We start from the raw sequence: 18,548 nt of genomic DNA, 5'->3' as shown, positions 1-18,548 counted from the left end.
GCATGTCAGCTACAACTCTCACCAACGTTTACAGATGCACCATAGAAAGCATTCTTTGTGGTTGTATCACAGCTTGGTATGGGCTCCTGCTCTGTCCAAAACCGCAAGGAACTACAAAACGTCGTGAATGTAGCCCAATCCATCACGCAAACCAGCCTCCCATCCATTGACTTTGTCTACACTTCCCGCTGCCTCGGGAAAGCAGGGAAGAAGCTGTTCTTGAGTCGGTTGGAATGTGACCTCAGACTTTTGTATATTTTTCCCGACAGAAGAAGGTGGAAGAGAGAATGTCCAGTGCACGTGGGGTCCAAGTGCACCGGACATTCTCTCTTCCACCTTCTTCTGTCGGGAAAAATATACAAAAGTCTGAGGTCACGTACCAACCGACTCAAGAACAGCTTCTTCCCTGCTGCTGTCAGACTTTTGAATGGACCTACCTTTCATTAAGTTGATCTTTCTCTACACCCTAGCTGTGACTGTAACACTACATTCTGCACTCTCTCATTTCCTTCTCTATGAACAGTATGTTTTGTCTGTATAGCGCACAAGAAACAATACTTTTCACTGTATGTTAATATATATGACAATAATAAATCAAATCCAATCATTGTACAGGCTGCTTCCAGGAGTGGAAAGAATTAGTGATGACTGGAAAGGTTTACCTGGACGGGGGGTCCTGGGAGCGGCTGTGGAAGTCGGAGTTGTCCTGACTGCAGTTGTCGTCTCCTTCAATCTCGGAGCTGTCCCAGAAACCAGAGAAATCAGAGCATTACATTCCCAGCTCGAGCATGCCTGACACATTCCCGACCTCCCCCCGAGCATGCCCCTCCCTCCCTCACCCTCCTTTCCCCTCCCTCCATCCAATCCCCTCCCTCAATCACCCATCCCCTCCCTCCCTCACCCTCCCTCAATCACCCTCCCCACTCCCTCCAACCCCTTCCCTCCCCCCTTCTCCTCCCTCCCCATCGATCCAACCCCCTCCCTCAATCACCCTCCCCCTCTCTCCAAACCCTTCCCTCCCTCCCTCCCTCAAAAGATGTGTGGGTTAGGTTGATTGGCCATGCTAAAATTGCCCCTCAGTGTCCTGAGATGCGTGGGTTAGAGGGATTAGCGGGTAAATGTGTTGGGATATGGGGGTAGAGCCTGGGTGGGATTGTGGTCGGTGCAGACTCGATGGGCCAGATGGCCTCTTTCTGCACTGTTGTGTTTCTATGATTCTTTCTATGATCCCCGCCCTCACTCCGTCCCTCTCCCTCCCTCAATCACTCTCCATCCCCCTCTTCCCCTCCATCCCTTCCCCTCCATCCCCCTCCCCCTCCCTCCTCCTCCCCCTCCATTCCCCTCCCTCGCTCCATCCTCTTCCTTTCCCCTCGATCCAACCCCCTCCCTCAATCACCCTCCCCCTCACTCCCTCCCCTTCCTTCCCTCTCCCTCCAACCCTCTCCCTCCCTTCCCCTTCCTTCATCCCCTCAACCACCCCCCCACACCCTCTCCACCCTTCTCCCCAGCATTCTCTCTGTCCATTCCCCTCCCTCTACTCCCAAACCCATCCCCTCCATACCACCTCCCCCTCCCTCCCTCGCCCTTCCCTCCCTCCTTCATCCCCCTCCCCCCCCCCCCCCCCCCCTCCAGCCCTCAGGCTCAGTCTCTCTGAGGCTCTGGACATACCCTCGGTGTACTGAACGTGAGGTGCCAGAGTGCTGGTGCGAAACCCTCGGTTAACATTGGAGATCCCTCGGCCCCTCTCCCCCGTTATCCGGTTATTGTAACGGAGATCCGACCGGATGTAATGGTAACCAGATCCCGCAGGGCATATCTCCCGGAATCCCTCTGAGGAGAGAGTGTGAAATTCAGAATCTTTCAGCAGTCACGACACCATGCAAAGGCACAGTGCAAACCTGGGAAATTGTGATAATGCACCCAGCACTGGATCTGACACTGGATACGCATTCGCCACTGGATGGGGGTAAACTGAGAGAGGTGAATACTCAACGAGACCTTGGAGTCTTCGTGCATCAGTCGCTGAAAGTAAACTGACAGTAAAAAAGGCAAATGGTATGTTAGCCTTCATAGAGAGAGGAATTGAATACAAAGAACAAAGAACAGTACAGCACAGGAACAGGCCCTTTGGCCCCTCAAGCCTGCACCGATCATGATGCCTGCCTAAACTAAAACCATATGCACTTACAGAGTCCGTATCCTTCCATTCCCATCCTATTCATGTATTCATCCAGATGCCCCTTAAATGCCGCTATTGTACCTGCTCCCACCCCCTCCCCGGGCAGCGCGTTCCAGACATTCACCACCCTCTGTGTAAAAAACTTGCCTCGCACATCTCCCCTAAGAGTATCGGGATAGGGATGTTTTGCTGCAATTGTACAGGGCGTTGGTGAGGCCATTCCTGGAGTATTGTGTGCAGTTTTGGTGTCCTTATCTGAGGAAGGATGCCCTTGCTATAGAGGGAGTACAGCGAAGGTTTATCAGACTGATTTCTGGGATGGAAGGTGTGTCTTAGGAGCGACTAAGTCGGGTAGGATTATATTCATTGGAGTTTAGAAGAGTGAGAGGGGATCTCACAGAAACTTATAAAATTCTAACAGGGTTAGACAGGGTAGATTCAGAAAGAATGTCCCCGATGGTGGGGGGAGTCCAGAACTAGGGTCACAGTTTGAGGATAAGGGGTAAACCTTTTAGAACTGAGGTGGGGAGAAATTTCTTCACCCAGAGGGTGGTGAATGTGTGGAATTCACTCCCACAGAAAGTAGTTGAGGCCAAAACATTGTGTGATTTCAAGGAGAAATTAGATATAGCTCTTGGGGCTAAAGGGATCAAAGGATATGGGGGATGGGGGGGAAATCAGGATATTGAATTTGATGATCAGCCATGATCAAAGTGAATGGTGGAGCAGACTGGAAGGGTCGAATGGCCTCCTCCTGCTCCTGGTTTCTATGTTTCCCCACTGGTTCCGGCACTGGCATTCGCCTCGCAGCCAGAGTGTGGGCTCAAATGTAACCAGGGGAAATTGTAAATTTGGAATCAACAATTTTAATTTTTTTGATTGTTCTCAGAAAAGTGAGGATAATAAAACTCTGCAGTGTAACTTTGTCACTCTGGGAAGGGAATTCTGTCCAGCCCCACTGGCCAGCTGGTGCGGAACCCTGAAACTAACCATTACCATTGAGCTCACTCAGTCTCGGGCATCCCTTTGGGGTCCAAGTCCTCGAGGCAATAAGGATTGGTGTCTGAAGCAGCAGCCCGAGTGAGGGAGGTTCATCAACATCACATCAGCTCCCTCGGCCCGGGGATAACAATCTCTATTTTCAAACCCCGCCCGAACTCTCTCTCTCTTTCTGAGATCAGGAAATGAAAGTCCCTGAAACCGCGGAATGTTTTCACTCTCCCAGACGCTCCCATAGCCGCTGTGTCTCCAGTTATTCACCCTAATGGCGCAGACAGAGTCAATTCAGCTCGTATTCAGAGGGAGACCTCAGCATTGAACAGAATGCATTCATTAAATACATTCATACAGCTCCCCTCTCCCCAACTCTCCTCTCCCTCATCTCCTCTTCTGCTCCTCCCTTATCCCCAATCCCCTTTAATTATCTTCTTTCCCCCTCTCTGCCTTCCTTCCACTCTCCACCCAGCTATCCGCCCCTTCACTCACCTCCTTCACTGTCACCCCCTCTCCAATAACCCCTCCCTCTCCAATAACCCCTCCCTCTCCAATAACCCCTCCCTCTCCAATAACCCCTCCCTCTCCAATAACCCCTCCCTCTCCAATAACCCCTCCCTCTCCAATAACCCCCCCCTCTCCAATAACCCCCCCCTCTCCAATAACCCCCCCCTCTCCAATAACCCCTCCCTCTCCAATAACGCCCCCCTCTCCAGTAACCCCTCCCTCTCCAGTAACCCCTCCCTCTCCATTACCCCTTCCCTCTCCAATAACCCCTCCCTCTCCAGTAACCCCTCCCTCTCCATTACCCCTTCCCTCTCCAATAACCCCTCCCTCTCCAATAACCCCTTCCCTCTCCAATAACCCCTCCCTCTCCAGTAACCCCTCCCTCTCCATTACCCCTTCCCTCTCTCCCCTCCCCATTATTCCCTCCCTCTCTTCCTTCCCCCCTCTCTCTCCCCCTCCCTCCCTGCTCCATTTCATTCTCTCTCTGTCCCCTCTCCCCTCTCCCATTTCACCCTCCCTCTCTCCCCTCTTTCCCCTTTCTCTTCCCCCTCTCCCCTCCCCCTCTCCCCTTTTGCACCCCCTCTCTCTTCTTCCCTCTTCAGACCACACTTTTTCTCTCTGTCTCTCTCTATCCAACACTCCCTCCTATTCCCAACTCTTTCCCTCTTTCTGCTGCCCTCCCTCCTCTCTCTTTCCCAATGCCCTGGTGTTGGATGGAGCTCTGGAACTGCCTGGGTTTTGCTGATTACCTGTGAAGGGAGCTGGGCATTTTTGGCAGTCTGTTCCCCAGGCTTTCCCCACCCGGCTGCAGCAGCAGATCTGTTTGGTGATGTTTTGGACCACGGGCAGCGAGCAGGTTCCACCTCTCCAAATCCGGTAGCAGAGTCCTTTGGTTAACGATATCACTTGCTGTGCTGAAAGATTGGAACCACAGCATGTTTCTCAGTAAAAGCAATGGAACTACAAGCTGCCCTCAGCCTTCAGGCTATGGGGTACATGAGGAATGTCCTCGGACTGATACTGTCCCCACAACAAGCTGGCTGCACGCTGATCTATGAACCCTGGCTGATTTCCATCTTCCTCTATCACACTGCTGGCCCCTGAGGGACCTCAGGGATCCTTCCCTCAATCACCAAGATTGCAAACATTGAGAATGGCCCCATTCAAACCAGTGAACAGAAGAGAACACTGACACTCGATCAGTCTGGACACACCAACACAACACAGGAAACAGGAGCGGGAGTGGCCACCAGCCCCTTCATGCCTGTCCCACCATTCCATACAATCCCGGCTGAACAACGGGAATAACAGAGTGACAACAATTCTTCCTGCTTCACATTACACAACCGGCAAAAACAAACTCCCCCCCTCCCCCCATCATCCACCCAAACAGTCTGCCCCCCTCCTAGGTATCACACAGTCACACACACACACACACACTTGCAGCATGCTGCTGTGCAGAGGGACCTGGGTGTCCTTGTGCATGGATCACAAGGAGTTGGTTTGCAGGTGCAGCAGGTAATTAAATTTTGTCCTTCATCGCTAGAGGGGTGGAGTTTAAAAACAGCGAGGTTATGTTGCAGCTGTATAAGGTGCTGGTGAGGCCACACCTGGAGTACTGTGTACAGTTTTGGTCTCCTAACTTGAGAAAGGATATACTGGCACTGGAGGGGGTGCAGAGGAGATTCACTCGGTTGATTCCGGAGTTGAGAGGGTTGGCTTATGAGGAGAGACTGAATAGACTGGGGCTATACCCATTGGAATTCAGAAGAATGAGGGGAGATCTTATAGAAACATATAAGATTATGAAGGGAATAGATAAGATAGAAGCAGGGAAGTTGCTTCCACTGGCGGGTGAAACTAGAACTAGGGGGCATGGCCTCAAAATAAGGGGGAGCAGATTTAGGACTGAGTTGAAGAGGAACATTTTCACCCAAAAGGTTGTGAATCTGTGGAATTCCCTGCCCAGTGAAGCAATTGAGGCTACCCCATTGAATGTTTTTAAGGCAAGGATAGGTAAATTTTTGAACAGTAAAGGAATTAAGGGTTATGGTGAGCGGGCGGGTAAGTGGAGCTGAGTCCATGAAAAGATCAGCCATGATCTTATTGAATGGCGGAGCAGGCTCGAGGGGCCAGATGGCCTGCTCCTGCTCCTAGTTCTTATGTTCTTGTGACGTCAAATCATTTTTTCAACTTTCTCCAATCTTTCTGTTTTTATGAAACCTGGAGATGGGGAAACTGTGGAGTGACTGAGGCCCTGGAAGATTTAATTAAGATTTAATAAATCATAACAGCTTTGGACAGTCCACGATGACTTGCTTCAACATAAACAGTCACAGAAATTGTGGACAGATGTGGGGGGGGGATCCTGTTTACTTGGAGCGTGGAATCGATACCACGGAGAATTCGAGACAAAGAACACCTGCTTTAAGGGAAAACCTTTAAGGGAAAATAAGATAAATATTTAAAAAGCTGTGAGAGAGACAGGGCTATGGAGAGTGAGCAGGGCAGTGGGATTAGTTTGGGGATTGATACAGGACTATGGGGAGAGAGCAGGGCAGTGGGAATAGTTTGGAATTGATGCAGGGCTATGGGGAGAGAGCAGGGCAATGGGATTATTTAGGGATTGATACAGGGCTATGGGGAGAGAGCGGGGCAGTGGGATTAGTTTAAGGATTGATACAGGGCTACGGGGATAGTGGGGCAGTGGGATTAGTTTGGTGATTGATACAAGGCTATGGGGACGGAGTGGGGCAGTGGGATTAGTTTGGGGATTGATATAGGGCTATGGGGAGAGAGCAGGGCAGTGGGATTAGTTTGGTATTGACAGAGGACTATGGGGAGAGAGTGGGGCAGTGGGATTAGTTTGGAATTGACAGAGGACTATGGGGAGAGAGTGGGGCTGGACTTGCGGATAGCAAAGAGCATTGTCGGGCAATACAGCAGGATATAGATAGGCTGGAAAATTGGGCGGAGAGGTGGCAGATGGAGTTTAATCCGGATAAATGCGAAGTGATGCATTTTGGAAGAAATAATGTAGGGGGGAGTTATACAATAAATGGCAGAGTCATCAGGAGTATAGAAACACAGAGGGACCTAGGTGTGCAAGTCCACAAATCCTTGAAGGTGGCAACACAGGTGGAGAAGGTGGTGAAGAAGGCATATGGTATGCTTGCCTTTATAGGACGGGGTATAGAGTATAAAAGCTGGAGTCTGATGATGCAGCTGTATAGAACGCTGGTTAGGCCACATTTGGAGTACTGCGTCCAGTTCTGGTCGCCACACTACCAGAAGGACGTGGAGGCGTTAGAGAGAGTGCAGAGAAGGTTTACCAGGATGTTGCCTGGTATGGAGGGTCTTAGCTATGAGGAGAGATTGGGTAGACTGGGGTTGTTCTCCCTGGAAAGACGGAGAATGAGGGGAGATCTAATAGAGGTGTACAAGATTATGAAGGGGATAGATAGGGTGACGATCACGAGGGGTCACGGGCTCAAGGTGAGAGGGGCGAAGTATAACTCAGATATCAGAGGGATGTTTTTTACACAGAGGGTGGTGGAGGCCTGGAATGCGCTACCAAGTAGGGTGGTGGAGGCAGGCACGCTGACATCGTTTAAGACTTACCTGGATAGTCACATGAGCAGCCTGGGAATGGAGGGTTACAAACGATTGGTCTAGTTGGACCAAGGAGCGGCACAGGCTTGGAGGGCCGAAGGGCCTGTTTCCTATGCTGTACTGTTCTTTGTTCTCTTCTTTGTTCTTTGGGATTAGTTTGGGGTTGATACAGGGCTATGGGGAGAGAGCGCGACAGTGGGATTAGTTTGGGGATTGATACAGGGCTATGGGGAGAGAGTGGGGCAGTGGGATTATTTGGGGATTGATACAGGGCTATGGGGAGAGAGTGGGGCAGTGGGATTATTTGGGGATTGATACAGGGCTATGGGTAGAGAGTGGGGCAGTGGGATTATTTGGGGATTGACACAGGGCTATGGGGACAGAGCGGGGCAGTGGGATTAGTTTGGGATTGATAGAGGACTATGGGGAGACTGGGGCCGTGGGATTAGTTTGGAGATTGATACAGAGCTATGGGGAGAGAGTGGGGCAGTGGGAATAGTTTGGAATTGACATAGGATTATGGGGAGAGAGTGGGGCAGTGGGATTAGTTTGGGAATTGATACAGGACTATGGGGAGAGAATGGGGCAGTGGGATTCGTTTGGGATTGATACAGGGCTATGGGGAGAGAGCGGGGCAGTGGGATTAGTTTGGGATTGATGCAGGGGCAGTGGGATTAGTTTGGGATTGATACAGGGTTTTGGGGAGAAACTGGGGCGGTGGGATTAGTTTGGGATTGATACAGGGCTGTGGGGAGAGAGCGGGGCAGTGGGATTAATTTGGGGATTGATACAGGGCTATGGGGAAGTGCGGGGCAGGGGGATTAATTTTGGGATTGATACAGGGCTATGGGGAGAGGCTGGGGCATTGGGATTAGTTTGGGATTGATACAGGGCTATGGGGAGACTGGGGCAGTGGGACTAGTTTGGGATTGATACAGGGCTATGGGGAGAGAGTGGGACAGTGGGATTAGTTTGGGACTGACACAGGTTTATGGAGAGAGAGCGGGGCAGTGGGATTAGTTTGGGATTGATACAGGGTTGTGGGGAAAGAGCGGGGCAGTGGGATTAGTTTGGGGATTGATACAGGGCTTTGGGGACTGAGCGGGGCGGTGGGATTAGTTTGGGATTGATACAGGGCTATGGGGAGAGAGCAAGGCAGTGGGATTAGTTTGGGAATTAATACAGGGCTTTGGGGAGAGAGTGGGACAGTGGGATTAGTTTGGAGATTGATACAGGGCTATGGGGAGAGAATGGGGCAGTGGGATTAGTTTGGGATTTATACAGGGCTATGGGGAGAGAGTGGGGCAGTGGGATTAGTTTGGGGATTGATACAGGGCTTTGGGGACTGAGCGGGGCGGTGGGATTAGTTTGGGATTGATACAGGGCTATGGGGAGAGAGCAAGGCAGTGGGATTAGTTTGGGAATTAATACAGGGCTTTGGGGAGAGAGTGGGACAGTGGGATTAGTTTGGAGATTGATACAGGGCTATGGGGAGAGACTGGGGCAGTGGGATTAGTTTGGGATTAGTACAGGGGTTTGGGGAGAGAGCGGGGCAGTGGGATTATTTTGGGATTGGTATAGGGCTATGGGGAGAGAATGGGGCATTGGGATTAGTTTGGGATTGGTACAGGGCTATGGGGAGAGAGCAGGTCAGTGGGATTCGTTTGGGGATTGACACAGGGCTGTGGCGAGAGAGCGGGGCAGTGGGATTAATTTGGAATTGGTACAGGGCTATGGGGAGAGAGCAGGTCAGTGGGATTAGTTTGGGGATTGATATAGAGCTATGGGGAGAGAGAGAGGGGTTGTCTAGCTATTTCCTGTGAGTGACCAGATGGACCATTTGGCCCCCTTCTGGAATAGAAGCAGAAAATGTTGGAGCGTCAGCTTTAGCTCATCGGTTACTTCACAGACTCAACTTAATTGTACGTTCGAACCTGTTTCACCGTGGACGCTGCCTGACGTTTTAAAAAAAAAAGAGAGATTGAATAGGTTGGGACTTTATTCCCTGGAGCGTAGAAGATTGAGGGGAGATTTGATAGAGGTGTATAAGATTTTGATAGGTATAGATAGAGTGAATGCAAGCAGGCTTTTTCCGCTGAGGCTAGGGGAGAAAAAAACCAGAGGGCATGGGTTAAGGGTGAAAGGAGAAAAGTTTAAAGGGAATATTAGGGGGGGCTTCTTCACACAGAGAGTGGTGGGAGTGTGGAATGAGCTGCCAGATAAAGTGGTAAATGCGGGGTCACTTTTAACATTTAAGAAAAACTTGGACGGGTTCATGGATGAGAGGGGTGTGGAGGGATATGGTCCAAGTGCAGGTCAGTGGGACTAGGCAAAAAATGGTTCGGCACAGACAAGAAGGGCCAAAAGGCCTGTTTCTGAGCTGTAATTTTCTATGGTTCTAACTCAGCAGGTCTGGCAGCGTCTGTGGAGAGAGAAAGAGAGTTAATGTTTCGAGTCTGTCTGACTCTTCCTCAGAAATCTCAACATCTTCTGTTGCCATGTGACCTTAAATCCCTGACGATGTTGACAGTCTATTTACATATTTTCATTGCATCGCTCAGCTTTGATTGGGGCCGTGTCTTGTTACCTCTTTCTGGAATGATATATGTGAAGCTGAAAGCATATATAATCTTTAACCTTCTCCCTGCTGCTAACGCTCTGGGAGCTGGCTCGCTGGGACAGCCACTGCCTCATCTCTCTGTGTGTTATAAACAGGGTCACCTCGCTGGGATTTGGGATGATTTGTTGGGGGGGCTGAGACTGGGAGAGAATGGGGCTGGGGCAGGTTTGCTGGCTGTGCACGCAGTTAACGATTCTGCCTGAGTTGCTGCAGGTTCGATCACTTACAGATGCAGCGGTTCTTCGAGGTGTCCTGTACAAAACCTCGGCTGCACACACAGCTGTAGCTGCCTCTCACATTCAGGCACTTGCCGTTCTGACAGATCCCCGGCAGGGAGCACTCGTTGATATCTGGAACAAGCAGAGTAAGAGACTTCTTGACCATGTTGGTCATAAAGTTAAGGTCTGCGTTGGGGACGGCACTGGGTCAAAAGCTTCTTTCTAGTTTCATGTTTTATGAGCTCTACAACGCTGACAGTTGTGATCTCTGGGCGATGATTCCCTGCTAAATTTTCACGCCTGGATTATTTTTATAGGAGAAATCATTTTTTGGGAAAGGCCAACAGTAAGCGAGGTGGCGTCTGGTTTATCGATTTATGCATTTAATATGTTTCACCTACAATCCCCATCTACCAGTTAATATAAAAAGAAACTTCCTTGCCAGTAATGGTGTCTATCAAACTCCCCTGTTGTGGGAAACGTATCTAACAACAGCAGTGTTACTCATGTTTACTGGGATGTGGGTAAGTTGGCATTTACTGCCTATTCCCAGGCACCCCCCGAGGATCGTGGGCTTTCTTAGAGAGGTATAGAGGTATCCAGCACAGGGAAAGGCCCTTCGGCCCATTGCATCTGCCCCGGTCAAAGACAAACCACCCAACTATTCCAATTCCATTTCTCAGCACTTGGTCCATCTGCCTTTTTAAAATGTTTTATTTTATTCGTGTCACAAGTAGACTTATATTAACACTGCAATGAAGTTACTGTGGAAATCCTCCAGTCGTCACACCCTGGCGCCTATTCGGGTACACTGAACATAGAACATAGAACGTTACAGCGCAGTACAGGCCCTCCGGCCCTCGATGTTGCGCCGACCTGTGAAACCAATCTAAAGCCCATCTAACCTACACTATTCCAATATCATCCGTATGTTTATCCAATGACCATTTAAATGCCCTTAATGTTGGCATAAGGGAAGACTGAGGGAGAATTTAACATGGCCAATGCATCTAACCATCTTTCGGACTGTGGGAGGAAACCGGAGCACCCGGAAGAAACCCACGTAGACACGGGGAGAACGTGCAGAATCCGCACAGACAGTGACCCAAGCCGGGAATCGATGGTGGATCCCTCGCGCTGTGAGGCAGCAGTGCTAACCCACTGTGCTGCCTTGGCATTGCAAGTTCATAGAAATCATCATAGAAACCCTACAGTACAGAAAGAGGCCATTCGGCCCATCGAGTCTGCACCGACCACAATCCCACCCAGGCCCTACCCCCATATCCCTACATATTTTACCCACTAATCCCTCTAACCTACGCATCTCAGGACACTAAGGGCAATTTTAGCATGGCCAATCAACCTAACCCGCACATCTTTGGACTGTGGGAGGAAACCAGAGCACCTGGAGGAAACCCACGCAGACACGAGGAGAATGTGCAAACTCCACACAGACAGTGACCCAAGCCGGGAATCGAACCCAGGTCCCTGGAGCTGTGAACCAGCAGTGCTAATCTGCCTCCACCACCCTTTCAGGCAGTGAGTTCCAGACTCCCACCACCCTCTGGGTGAAATGTTTTTCATCACATCCTCTCTAAACCTCCTGCTCCTTATCTTAAATCTGTGCCCCCTGGTCATTGATCCTTCCACCAATGGGAAACGTTTCTTTCTGTCTATCTATGCCCCTCATAATTTTATACATCTCAATCACATCCCCATCAGTCTCCTCTGCTCTGAGGGAAACACAACCCCAGTCTATCCAATCTCTCTTCATAACTAAAACGCTCCAGCCCAGGGAACATCCGGTAAATCTCCACTGTGCCCTTTCCAGTGCTATCACATCCCCAGTGCTATCACATCCCCAGTGCTATCACATCCCCAGTGCTATCACATCCCCAGTGCTATCACATCCCCAGTGCTATCACATCCCCAGTGCTATCACATCCCCAGTGCTATCACATCCCCAGTGCTATCACATCCCCAGTGCTATCACATCCCCAGTGCTATCACATCCCCAGTGTAACGTGGATTCCAGAACTACACACAATACTCTCGCTGCGGCCAAACCAATATTTTATACAATTCCCGCATATCCGACCTACTCTTAAACTCTAGGTTAATAAAGGTAAGTATACCAAATGCCTTCTGAACTACTTTATCCGCCTGTCCTGCTACCTTAACTGACCGGTGTACATGCTCACCAAGGTTCCTCTGATCCTCAGTGCTTCCCAGGGTCCCTTGCCCTGGTTGTCCTGCCCGAGAGCAGGAATCGCTGTTGAGTTGGGGGACCCCTGTGAACGGTGATACCTGTCCACATCTCAGGGGACTGAGAAGCAATGATGGTGGAGATTACGGTGCGGGGATTTGCTGGTTTAGATAACCGGCTGGCTGAATCTCACTAACACCACGTGAATGGTCAGTGCATGTGAAATCGGGTCTGTTTAATCGGGAATAGTACTTCGTGTGAAGATTACAACATTCCCTCTTTAAGATCAGACTCTGGTTTCCTCTCTGAGATATCACCTCGATACCAAACACTTCTTAAAGACAGAATATGTCAAGGTCGGAATGTGATCAGTTCATTCCAGGGTTGAGATTAATCAGGAGGAATGTGTAGAATGCTTGGTAGGGGTAGAGAGCAGAATGCATCAACACAGACAGAGCTCAGGCCAAGTGTCTCCCCCCCAATGACTCTGCCAGCGGAGAGAGGGGGATTGAGATTTTCCGAATACCAAGGCACCAATCCCTGCTCCCAGCTGATCCAGCCCTTCTTAAATCAGCTTAATTACTAAAACAGCTTTCATTTGATTCAACTCCTCAGTCTCTCATCGGACGGAGGGGGCATGGTCAGGAATCCACTTTGCGCTAATCCCTTGCCTAAAGAGGTTCTGAGTCTTTTACCCTGATTGACCCCAACCTCGTGCAGACTGAATGGATAATGTGCTGACACAGCATTCAGGCAATTCACAGAAACTCCCTCACCGACACAGAGAGACACACACAGCAGCAACGGACCCAGCACTGACCCAGAGAGGGAAACACAGCAGCAAGGACCTGGCACTGACCCAGAGAGGCCCACACAGCAGCAACGGACCCATCACTGACCCAGAGAAGGAAACACAGCAGCAAGGACCTGGCACTGACCCAGAGAGGCCCACACAGCAGCAACGGACCCAGAGAGGGAAACACAGCAGCAAGGACCCGGCACTGACCCAGAGAAGGAAACACAGCAGCAAGGACCTGGCACTGACCCAGAGAGGCCCACACAGCAGCAACGGACCCAGAGAGGGAAACACAGCAGCAAGGACCCGGCACTGACCCAGAGAGACAAACACAGCAGCAACGGACCCGGCACTGACCCAGAGAGACAAACACAGCAGCAACGGACCCGGCACTGACCCAGAGAGACAAACACAGCAGCAACGGACCCGGCACTGACCCAGAGAGACAAACACAGCAGCAACGGACCCGGCACTGACCCAGAGAGACAAACACAGCAGCAATGGATCCGGCACCGACCAAGTGATGGAAACACAGCAGCAACGGACCCGGCACTGACCCAGAGACAAACACAGGAGCAATGGATCCGGCATCGGTCAAGAGAGGGAAGGACAGCAGCAACGGACCCAGCACAGATCCACAGAGGCAAACACAGCAGCAAGGACCTGGCACTGACCCAGAGAGAGAAACACAGCAGCAAGGACCTGGCACTGACCCAGAGAGACAAACACAGCAACAACGGACACAGCACTGACCCAGAGAGACAAACACAGCAGCAACGGACACAGCACTGACCCAGAGAGACAAACACAGCAGCAACGATCCCCGCAATGACCCAGAGAGGCAAACACAGCAGCAACGGAGCCGGCGCTGACCCAGAGAGACAAACACAGCAGCAACGATCCCCGCAATGACCCAGAGAGGCAAACACAGCAGCAACGATCCCCGCAATGACCCAGAGAGGCAAACACAGCAGCAACGGAGCCGACGCTGACCCAGAGAGACAAACACAGCAGCAACGATCCCCGCAATGACCCAGAGAGGCAAACACAGCAGCAACGATCCCCGCAATGACCCAGAGACGCAAACACAGCAGCAACGATCCCCGCAATGACCCAGAGAGGCAAACACAGCAGCAACGGAGCCGGCACTGACCCAGAGAGACAAACACAGCAGCAACGGACCCTGACTGACCCAGAGAGACAAACACAGCAGCAACGGACCCTGACTGACCCAGAGAGACAAACACAGCAGCAACGGACCCTGACTGACCCAGAGAGACAAACACAGCAGCAACGGCTCCAACCAAGTCATCACCTGGGAACCCAGACTTCCCAACTGAGTCATCCACCAATCAACCTCTTCATGTCTGAACCCCCAATAGTGAGTGTGCACAGTCCCCCCCGATAGTGAGTGGGCGCAGTCCCCCCGATAGTGAGTGGGCGCAGTCCCCCCGATAGTGAGTGTGCACAGTCCCCCCCGATAGTGAATGTGCGCAGTCCCCCCCGATAGTGAGTGTGCGCAGTCCCCCCGATAGTGAGTGTGCGCAGTCCCCCCAATAGTGAGTGTGCGCAGTCCCCCCGATAGTGAGTGTGCACAGTCCCCCCGATAGTGAGTGTGCGCAGTCCCCCCGATAGTGAGTGTACGCAGTCCCCCCGATAGTGAGTGTGCGCAGTCCCCCCGATAGTGAGTGTGCACAGTCCCCCCCGATAGTGAGTGTGCACATTCCCCCCAATAGTGAGTGTACGCAGTCCCCCCGATAGTGAGTGTGCACAGTCCCCCCCGATAGTGAGTGTGCGCACTCCCCCGATAGTGAGTGTACGCAGACCCCCCGATAGTGACTATACGCCGTCCCCCTGACAGTGTGTGTGCGCTGTCCCCCCGATAGTGAATGTTGCGCAGTCCCCCCGATAGTGACGATATGCCGTCCCCCTCATAGTGAGTGTACGCAGTCCCACCGATAGTGTGTGTGCGCAGTCCCCCCGATAGTGAGGTGCGCAGTCCCCCCGATAGTGAGTGTACGCAGTCCCCTCCGATAGTGAGTTTGCGCAGTCCCCCCCGATAGTGAGTGTGCGCAGTCCCCCCAATAGTGAGTGTGCGCACTCCCCCCGATAGTGAGTGTACGCAGACCCCCCGATAGTGACTATACGCCGTCCCCCTGACAGTGTGTGTGCGCTGTCCCCCCGATAGTGAGTGTGCGCAGTCCCCCCGATAGTGACGATACGCCGTCCCCCCGATAGTGAGTGTGCACAGTCCCCCCCGATAGTGAGTGTGCGCAGTCCCCCCCGATAGTGAGTGTGCACAGTCCCCCCAATAGTGAGTGTACGCAGTCCCCCCGATCGTGAGTGTGCGCAGTCCCCCCCGATAGTGAGTGTGCGCACTCCCCCCGATAGTGAGTGTACGCAGACCCCCCGATAGTGACTATACGCCGTCCCCCTGACAGTGTGTGTGCGCTGTCCCCCCGATAGTGAATGTTGCGCAGTCTCCCCGATAGTGAATGTTGCGCAGTCACCGCGATAGTGACGATATGCCGTCCCCCTCATAGTGAGTGTACGCAGTCCCACCGATAGTGTGTGTGCGCAGTCCCCCCCGATAGGGAGCGTGCGCAGTCCCCCCAATAGTGAGTGTGCGCACTCCCCCCGATAGTGAGTGTACGCAGACCCCCCGATAGTGACTATACGCCGTCCCCCTGACAGTGTGTGTGCGGTGTCCCCCCGATAGTGAGTGTGCGCAGTCCCCCCAATAGCGACGATACGCCGTCCCCCTGATAGTGAGTGTACGCAGTCCCACCGATAGTGTGTGTGCGCAGTCCCCCCGATAGTGAGTATGCGCATTCCCCCCGATAGTGAGTGTACGCAGTCCCCCCGATAGTGAGTGTACGCAGTCCCCCCGATAGTGAATGTGCGCAGTCCCCCCCGATAGTGAGTGTGTGCAGTCCCCCCGATAGTGAGAGTGCGCAGTCCCCCCGATAGTGAGTGTGCGCAGTCCCCCCGATAGTGAGTGTGCACAGTCCCCCCGATAGTGAGTGTGCACAGTCCCTCCAATAGTGAGTGTACGCAGTCCCCCCGATAGTGAGTGTGCGCAGTCCCCCCTGATAGTGAGTGTGCGCACTCCCCCCGATAGTGAGTGTACGTAGACCCCCCGATAGTGACTATACGCCGTCCCCCTGACAGTGTGTGTGCGCTGTCCCCCCGATAGTGAATGTTGCGCAGTCCCCCCGATAGTGACGATACGCCGTCCCCCTCATAGTGAGTGTACGCAGTCCCACCGATAGTTTGTGTACGCAGTCCCCCCGATAGTGAGTGTACGCAGTCCCCTCCGATAGTGAGTTTGCGCAGTCCCCCCCAATAGTGAGTTTGCGCACTCCCCCCGATAGTGAGTGTACGCAGACCCCCCGATAGTGACTATACGCTGTCCCCCTGACAGTGTGTGTGCGCTGTCCCCCCGATAGTGAATGTTGCGCAGTCCCCCCGATAGTGACGATACGCCGTCCCCCTCATAGTTTGTGTACGCAGTCCCCCCGATAGTGAGTGTACGCAGTCCCCTCCGATAGTGAGTTTGCGCAGTCCCCCCCAATAGTGAGTGTGCACACTCCCCCCGATAGTGAGTGTACGCAGACCCCCCGATAGTGACTATACGCTGTCCCCCTGACAGTGTGTGTGCGCTGTCCCCCCGATAGTGAGTGTGCGCAGTCCCCCCGATAGTGACGGTACGCCGTCCCCCTGATAGTGTGTGTACGCAGTCCCCCCGATAGTGAGTGTACACAGTACCCCCGTAGTGAGTGTACGCAGTCCCCCCGTAGTGAGTGTACGCAGTCCCCTCCGATAGTGAGTTTGCGCAGTCCCCCCCGATAGTGAGTGTGTGCACTCCCCCCGATAGTGCGGGTACGCAGACCCCCCGATAGTGACTATACGCCGTCCCCTGATAGTGAGTGTACGCAGTCCCCCCGATAGTGTGTGCGCAGTCCCCCCGATAGTGATTGTGCGCACACCCCCCAATAGTGCGGGTACGCAGTCCCCCCGATAGTGACGATACGCCGTCCCCCTCATAGTGAGTGTACGCAGTCCCACCGATAGTGTGTGTGCGCAGTCCCACCGATAGTGAGTGTACGCACTCCCCCCGATAGTGAGTGTACGCAGTCCCCTCCGACAGTGAGTTTGCGCACTCCCCCCGATAGTGAGAGTGCGCAGTCCCCCGAATAGTGAGTGTGCGCAGTCTCCCCATTAGTGAGTGTGCGCACTCCCCCCGATAGTGAGTGTACGCACTCCCCCCGATAGTGAGTGTACGCACTCCCCCCGATAGTGAGTGTACGCACTCCCCCCGATAGTGAGTGTACGCACTCCCCCCGATAGTGAGTGTACGCACTCCCCCCGATAGTGAGTGTACGCACTCCCCCCGATAGTGAGTGTACGCACTCCCCCCGATAGTGAGTGTACGCAGTCCCCCCGATAGTGAGTTTGCGCAGTCCCCCCGATAGTGAGTGTGCGCACTCCCCCCAATAGTGAGTGTGCGCACTCCCCCCGATAGTGCGGGTACGCAAACCCCCCGATAGTGACTATACGCCGTCCCCCTGATAGTGAGTGTACGCAGTCCCCCCGATAGTGTGTGTGCGCAGTCCCCCCAATAGTGAGTGTGCGCACTCCCCCCGATAGTGAGTGTACGCAGTCCCCCCGATAGTGAGTGTACGCAGTCCCCCCGATAGTGAGTGTGCACAGTCCCCCCGATAGTGAGTGTGCACAGTCCCCCCAATAGTGAGTGTGCGCACTCCCCCCGATAGTGTGTGCATTCCCCCCAGATAGTGAGTGTACGCAGTCGCCCCGATAGTGAGTGTGCGCAGTCCACCCCGATAGTGAGTGTGCACAGTCCCCCCAATAGTGAGTGTACGCAGTCCCCCCGATAGTGCGTGTGCGCAGTCCCCCCGATTGTGAGTGTGCGCAGACCCCCGATAGTGAGTGTGTGCACTCCCCCCGATAGTGAGTGTACGCAGACCCCCCGATAGTGACTATTCGCTGTCCCCCTGACAGTGTGTGTGTGTGCTGTCCCCCTGATAGTGAGTGTACGCAGTCCCCTCCGATAGTGAGTTTGCGCAGTCTCCCCCGATAGTGAGTTTGCGAAGTCCCCCCAATATTGAGTATGCGCACTCCCCCCGATAGTGAGTGTACGCAGACCCCCCGATAGTGACGATACGCCGTCCCCCTGATAGTGAGTGTACGCAGTCCCACCGATAGTGTGTGTGCGCAGTCCCCCCGATAGTGAGTGTGCGCACTCCCCCCAATAGTGAGTGTACGCAGTCCCCCCGATAGTGAGTGTACGCAGTGCCCCCGATAGTGAGTGTACGCAGTCCCATCTGATAGTGAGTTTGCGCTGTCCCCCGATAGTGAGTGTACACAGTCCCCTCCGATAGTGAGTTTGCGCAGTC

General features: G+C 52.9%; 1 protein-coding gene across 5 annotated transcripts in view; it reads right to left on the bottom strand.

The window, feature by feature from the left end:
- Positions 1-18,548, bottom strand: part of LOC144511479 (latent-transforming growth factor beta-binding protein 4-like) — a 175,640-nt gene that overhangs the window by 60,724 nt on the left and 96,368 nt on the right. For 3 of the 5 annotated variants that reach the window (XM_078241868.1, XM_078241869.1, XM_078241871.1), the window contains 4 exons: positions 10,139-10,261; positions 4,429-4,593; positions 1,669-1,830; positions 663-740 (listed from right to left, as the gene is read on the bottom strand). In XM_078241868.1, coding sequence (XP_078097994.1) covers positions 663-740; positions 1,669-1,830; positions 4,429-4,593; positions 10,139-10,261 — 528 coding nt within the window. The remainder of the gene's footprint in view (positions 1-662; positions 741-1,668; positions 1,831-4,428; positions 4,594-10,138; positions 10,262-18,548) is intronic. The other 2 variants (XM_078241870.1, XM_078241872.1) reach the window with 1 other exon arrangement.

The sequence above is a fragment of the Mustelus asterias genome, chromosome 24 (genome assembly GCF_964213995.1).
Source record: "Mustelus asterias chromosome 24, sMusAst1.hap1.1, whole genome shotgun sequence".
Taxonomy (NCBI): domain Eukaryota; kingdom Metazoa; phylum Chordata; class Chondrichthyes; order Carcharhiniformes; family Triakidae; genus Mustelus; species Mustelus asterias.
This window is presented reverse-complemented; position numbering and strand designations above follow the sequence as displayed.